The sequence below is a fragment of the Dipodomys ordii genome, unplaced genomic scaffold (genome assembly GCF_000151885.1).
Source record: "Dipodomys ordii isolate 6190 unplaced genomic scaffold, Dord_2.0 Scaffold85, whole genome shotgun sequence".
NCBI lineage: Eukaryota > Metazoa > Chordata > Mammalia > Rodentia > Heteromyidae > Dipodomys > Dipodomys ordii.
The window spans coordinates 582892-589862 of record NW_012267301.1 but is presented as its reverse complement, the minus strand read 5'-3'; the positions used below and the strand labels follow the sequence as shown (position 1 = coordinate 589862).

Genomic DNA, 6971 nt, shown 5'->3' with positions numbered 1-6971 from the left:
TTCAAAACATGAAACTCCTGGCCAAGGCTCCAGTGGTTCATGACTATGGTCCTAGAAATTCAGGAAGCTGAGATCTGAGATCATTGTTCTAAGGCAGCCAAGACAGGAAAGTCCATTAGATTCTTATCTCCAACAAATCAGAAATGGAGCAGAAGAATGCCAGCCTAAAGTGTAAAGCTAAGGGAGAATACCCAGGCCCTGAGCTCAAGTCCCTGCACTGGCACACATGCGTACACACACACACACACACACACAAACACACACACACACACACACACACAAAGAGCCTCCAGATCTCTGACCTCTGAGGAATTAAGATCATAGGTATAAACCTTTACAATTCTATGTTTACTCCTGCTAAGTGCCTTTACCAAGTCATGTAGGCAAAGGCCTACATGATGCTATTGGTATATGTTAGAGACCAGAATGTATTTTGAATCTCTTAGAGGCAAACTTGAAGATAGAGTGATACCAACTTTTATCTAACATGTGATCACAGAGAGGGTAGGCCTGCCCTCAGTATGACCCCAGTTGAATGACTCCTGTCATTCAGTTCTCCATTAAATGGAAACCCAGACTAAACGAGAATTAGAAGTTAGGAACTGTAAAGAAAATTAAGACATTTTTGGTACAATGATTTTGTTGTCCAGTAAAGATACACTTTAGTGTGTTTTATTTCAAGTATCTTAAGAGATATACAACACAATAATTTTCAGTACCAATGGAAAACACAGACTTTACTGTGACAAGAAGAGCAGAAATTACCTCTTCTGATTCACACAAATGATTTAGGATTGGGTATTTAGAGCAGAAAAGGGAATAGGGAGAAATTTAAGGAAGGGTGTTGTAGGAGAAAGGGTGTTGACTTCACACATTATGTCTAGATCTGTTTCCATGTATATGTAGGCAATGGATGATGACCTTGGGTCACTGCCGATTAGTTATCACAAATTAGTAATAACAATCACCACTAACTATACAACCACTACTAGGTCTCAGGCATTGTTCTTATATAGGTTTCTTGTTTAGTTCTATGCATCAGCTTTGATGGTGAGGGGGCATTGTTATCCTTCTCTGTGAGAATATCTTGCTGAAGACCCAAGAGTTAATAAATCTCAATTAGTATTTAAACTCATTCTTTTGGCAGTAGTCCCTCTCCGCCTAGATCATGGCTGGAGATACACTAAGTGGTTGCCACTGGGAGTCATACTAGCTAATTTGAATTAATTAATAGGTAGAATTGGATTTAAGTATAATTAATTACATCCGTATGGCCTACCCAAGTTAAGTTCTGTTAAAATTCCAACACAAATTTAGGACATTATAAAGAATTATTGGAAAAACAAGAATAGATTTGAATAATGTCCCCTCTTTACTCCCTTTTCTTTTTGACTTAAATAGAAATAAAGGAAGAGAAAACAAAAAATAAATCCAAGCCCACTGGCAATATAACCACAAGCTTTAGCTGTCTACCTGGTAGTTGGCCAAAAAGATGACTGACTCAAACTTCCCTCTTGTTGGGAGGATGGGGACAGAGAGGGGTCAGCAGTACTTTATCAAAGTGAATTTGAGTATTATCACATAGTGGCTGAAATCCTTGATGGTGCTTTGGTCTCTATCAGGTTATATAGAGTGATTTCTCTGTGGGTGTTACTTTGGAAAATTTTCTGTTTCGAAAAGGACAAATGAAGGGCTAGAATTTGTATACAGGTTTTACAGTGCAAAGCAGAGAAGCCAGCTTATCTCACACACTGTTCCCATTCTACAGGACCAACACACTAAGCTGTAAAATTAACAACATCCACATTGCATGAGCATGTTTTGTTTTTTTTTTTTTTGCGCAAATGTTCAGAAAGCTTTTGAAATTCTATCTGTGACAGTCTCTTTAGGTGAAAAATGTGCTGATAGTCACTATGGTAACCAAGACAGAAGTTACAAGAAGTAAGATCAGACCCATGTGACACAATTTCGATCGCTTATCACGTTTCTTCTTTTTCTTCAATAAGGTGTCAAAACCTGGTGTGTACATATCTCCCAACCAAAACCGTAGATCATTAGGGTTTTCCTGAAAAAACAAATTACATAGAGAATGTTATCAAACCATGAGTAATCGTGATCACAGACTGAGATTGCAGAACAAGGTTCTAAAGATGTCTTTAAGGTCACACTGTCCTCCTGGATGAGGCTTAAGGGCCACATCTCAAATAAAAGAAGGAAAGCCCTGGGAAGCTGCCCCAGCCTCCTTGCTGATCAGATATTCCTGGAGTTAATTTACAAATTTTATTCAAATTCATGAGGAGGCCTGCTCAATTTCTGTATTCAGTTGCTTTCAAGGAAAGCTCAGAAACACCAACTCATCTTTATGTCATCTCTTGGTCAATTTTTTTTTTAATGTATGAGTTCTTATAAATAGTGCATGGAGCCAGGTGCCAGTGGCTCACACCTGTAATCCTAACTACTCAGGAGGCTGAGATCTGAGGATCTCGGTTCAAAGCCAGTCAGGAAAGGAGAGTGGGTGAGACTCTTATCTCCAATTAACCATCAGAAAACCGGAAGTGGCACTGTGGCTCAAATGGTAGAGTGCTAGCCTTGAGCTGAAGAGCTGAGGGACAGCACCCAGGCCCCGGGTTCAATCCCCATTACTGACAAAAACAAAAACAAAACAAACCTGCATGGACATCATAGAAATAGAATTAAAATTCTTAGCTTTAGATTAATTTAGAGGCTTCTTCTGTCTGCACAGCCAGGATAAGTATGCTTGGTAAGTTTTCAGCAAATGTGGCAGCTGATATCCATTGAAGGATTAAGTGTCCCTTAAAAAGGCCCATAGCATGCTTGTCATGCACAAATTTTGACTTCCTAAACAAAAACCTTAGTACATCCTCTCAGTACCAGGTCCCATTCTCCAAAAAGGTCTTTCATTGTGGCTTCATTTTTCTTTTGATCGCAGAAAACTAGATATCATGTTTCTTGGTCTAATAAGTCACCTACAAGCTCTACTCTCCATACTGTGTGTGTGTGTGTGTGTGTGTGTGCGTGCGCACATGTACGTGTACCTGCGTGCATATGCCCATAGTGGGGCTTGAACTCAGGGGCCTCATGTTCTTGCTTGGCCTTTTCACTCAAGGCTAATGCTCTACCACTTGAGGCACAACTCCACTTTTGGTTTGGGCTGCTTATTTTCCAAGAGTGTTTTGAATACTGATTCTCATATCTCAGCCTCCTGAATAGCTAGGATTACAGGACTGAGTTATCACAGCCCATTTTAATGTTCCCACTTTTTTAAAAAAAATTTATTTTCAAGGTGACATACAGAGGGGTTATAGTTACATATGTCAGGTAATGAGTACATTTCCTTTTGAACAGAGTCCCACTTATAAAAATAGCATTTCTTCTTATCCCCTGTTGTTTTAGTGCAACAGATTCAACACCTGTGCCTACCATTGGGCAGGCATTAAGTAAATTAATAGGGAAAGGTGAATCAACACAAAGCCATCACAGGCCTTGTTAGTTCCCTCCTGGGTGCTTACAAGGGCTGAAGTGTGCTGTTCTCTCTCATGCTGACTCTCCAGTCACCAAACTGGCTTCACACTTAGGAATGCACTGCTAGGAAAGGAGTGTGCATGCACAAGGAAGCAAGAGGTGGATTTGGCAATACAATTCTCCTGTTAAAGTGGTATGGTTTTGAACTTCCTAGTTTGGAAAATACTCAAACATTACAATTAAATTTGGATGCTGTTTCAAACATCTTTATCTTTCATCTTTTTTGTGTGTGAACTAGAGGCCTGCATTTTGTCTGCAAATTCAGTGCTTTTTGTTCTCCACTAATATCTTAAGCAATGGATTCTATCCTGTTTTAAATTCTGTTTCTTTTTTTGATAATTAAACTTTGGATTTCCTTTCTCTTTTCCACCTTAGAAAATTACAGCAATTAAAAAACATAGAAATAGCCTAAGGCACCCAAAATGTGGTGATATCAAGGTTATAGAAAGTGAGTTAGGCACTCTGTTTGCTAATAATGAAATAAGGACGGAAGCAGCGGTAGAAGAAGTTGAATTAATGAAGTGTGCAGTGGAATTCTAACACAAACAGAATGTGTAGCTTCTAAAAGTTTTCCTCAATTAGGTTAGTGTTGAAAAATAGCATTATTAAATTGGTGAAATGGGGTCTTTTATTTTTTAGGTCCAGTTGTGGGGCTTGAACTCTGGGCCTGGGCGCTGTCCCTCAGCTCTTCAGCTTAAGGCTAGTTCTCTACCACTTGAGCCACAGTGCCACTCCAGCTTTTTTCTTTTTGCTTATGCGGTGCTGAGGAAACAAACCCAGGGCCTCAGGCATGCAAGGCAAGTGTTCTACCACTGAGCCACCTTCCCAGCCCCGTGGGGTCTGTTCTTGAAGGAAGCCCATGCACACATGGAGGATCTGCTGGGGGGGGGGGAGATTTGTGACTCCATTAATTCAATAATTGTTTAACTTAAAAATATATTCTTCATTGCCACTGGGATGACATAGTCATCTGTACTGCACCATTGTCATGCACAAAAACAATAAAATTAAGGGAAGAGAACAAGAATCATTTGAGTATTTGTGAAATAAATCAAGGCATTTTTTTCTAACAAAATTTAGAAGTTCTGATATGAACCCCCTCTGATAATCAGCATGAGTTTAAAAACAAAGTAAGAGAGAAAGAGAGAACAAAAGAAATAAAAAGAGAAAGAAGGAAGGAAGAAAAGATGGGAGGAAGAAGGAAGGAAGGAAGGAAGGAAGGAAGGAAGGAAGGAAGGCAGGCAGGCAGGCAGGCAGGCAGGCAGGCAGGAAGGAAGGAAGGAAGGAAGGAAGGAAGGAAAATGGCATTATTATTGATGTTAGGGGAGATTGGGTTTAGAAAACTTCTCTGAAAAGAGTTGCCTTAAGGATGAGATACACTGAATCTGTTAGATTAAAAAATGTCAAAGGCTCTGGACCATAAGCTATTTTGGAAAGTGTACATTTGAGTTCTTAAAAAGTGTATAGATATTGTCCCCTTCAAAAGAAAAAAAGTCTTCAAGTGCTTAAGCTATGTATTTGTAACAGATACACATTTTAAAATGAAGGGTACATTTGGAAAAGGCCGGGCTTCCTGGCTGAGGTAGGTGGAGGCAAGCCAAGGCTAGTTTGGAATCCAGTCTTTTTAGACAATAGAGAGCCATTTTCTCTGCTTTTCAGGTAGTTTCAGGTTTTCTAGGATTAGGTAATCATGGGATTAAAACAGAGAAAAAAGTAGAAGGAAATCTTAAACTAGGCGAATGAGTTCATTGCATAATTTCCTCCATTGTTTTTGTTTTGTTTTGTTACTAAGACACAGGAAAATGACCAGAATGTCAATTTACGATCTTAAGTTATTGGATGGGCTTGAAATACATGATCATTGTTAAAAACTTCCTTATACAATGCCTAAGACAGAACACTTCATAAATATTTTTGAATAAGTGTAATAAATGAAATGTGTTAAGTGTCATGAACCTAAATTGGTTACAAGAGTATAAACTAGGGGAAAGTACATGTAGTCTTTGAAAATAAATTTTCAAAACTCTTTGACCTTTCAGAAAGTGCTTGTTCAATGCTGTATCATTTTTTGTCCTTTCTACATTATACAGCTATAATAACATTAAAATAGCCAACACTCAAAACAAACCACAACAACAAATCCTCCAAGGTATGAGGAAGAAAAATGTTCTAAAATCTGGTGATTTTCCTCATCAGTTGAAGAAGATGATTTTTTTAAGTCAACATACCTTCAGATGTCCAGAGAGGTTTGAATGCAGGGAACGTTTGTCATATTCCTGAATGGTCCATGAAGGATTCTTTTTTCTTTCTTCCATAGCTTCCTCCAAACTTATATCACCATATAGTGGGTTATTCTTCATGACTGAAGACATAGATGGGGGAGGGCTATCGGCAATAAGTGGGACCTCCACGCTGAATCCCTTAATTCGTTGTGTAGTGAAATTATTTTCTCTCTGTTAGGAGATGCAGAGAAAAGACTTCTTAAAAATGTGCAATACTAGCAATCCATACCTGAAAACTTGCTGAGTCTGCCTTGAAACACAATAGATTAGGGTACTGAATTAGAAAATGAATCTAGAATCAGATGTTAATGGCTCATATTTGTAATCCTAGCCACTCAGGACATTGAGTACCACTGTGGATACTTAAACTGGCTGGTCCAGGTAGAAAAGGTTGGTAGATTCCAACTCTAAAATGTAAAAAGTAAGGTTGTACATATTTTGTTCAGCTTGGTCATTAAAATGTTATTTTACAAGTACAAATGAAAATACTGCTCTTTAATTCATCTAGTAAGATTCTAAAGAAAACCTTCCCCCCCCAATTTCTTATACATTGCAATTTACTGGTTTCATTTCTCTCCATGCACTCCACAACTGATAACATAATGCTTAGGCATTTTTTATATGTTTTGGCTTTTAAAAATGTTCTCTTGGCTGCAATTTCAGACTGTTTTGAGAACTGTGCTAACTTAACATTTTATTCTTCCATGTGTCTAGAGACAATTTCCTATTAGATGACTCAAATATTGGCATTCAGAGATTTTTAAAGAAACTTTTTACTTAAGCATAACATGTGTACAGAGATGGATATATACAATAAATGTATAGTTCAGTAAATTGCTGCAAACTAAACTGAATAAATCCAAGATTCCATCACCAGACCAAGGAGCAAAACATTACTACCACTGCTCAGAGTCAGTTCCACCCCATGCTTGACAAATTGAATGAACAGCATCCTAATTCTTCTCCTTCTCCTCCTCCTCCTCCTCCTGCTCCTCCTGCTCCTCCTGCTCCTCCTGCTCCTGCTCCTGCTCCTCCTCCTGCTCCTGCTCCTCCTCCTCCTTCTTCTTTCTTCTTCTTCTTCTTCTTCTTCTTCTTCTTCTTCTTCTTCTTCTTCTTCTTCTTCTTCTTCTTCTTCTTCTTCTTCTT

General features: G+C 38.6%; 1 protein-coding gene across 2 annotated transcripts in view; it reads right to left on the bottom strand.

Annotated features, from left to right (window-relative positions):
• Positions 1 to 1885: 1885 nt before the first annotated feature.
• The window catches only part of Kiaa1024l (KIAA1024-like ortholog), a 13117-nt gene continuing 8031 nt past the window's right edge, over positions 1886 to 6971 (bottom strand). Inside the window, exons 3-5 of one of the 2 annotated variants that reach the window (XM_013025542.1) lie at positions 6843 to 6883; positions 5772 to 5992; positions 1886 to 2065 (exon numbers count right to left, since the gene is read on the bottom strand). In XM_013025542.1, coding sequence (XP_012880996.1) covers positions 1886 to 2065; positions 5772 to 5992; positions 6843 to 6883 — 442 coding nt within the window. Of the gene's footprint in view, positions 2066 to 5771; positions 5997 to 6842; positions 6884 to 6971 lie in introns of both variants that reach the window. The other variant, XM_013025543.1, reaches the window with a different exon arrangement.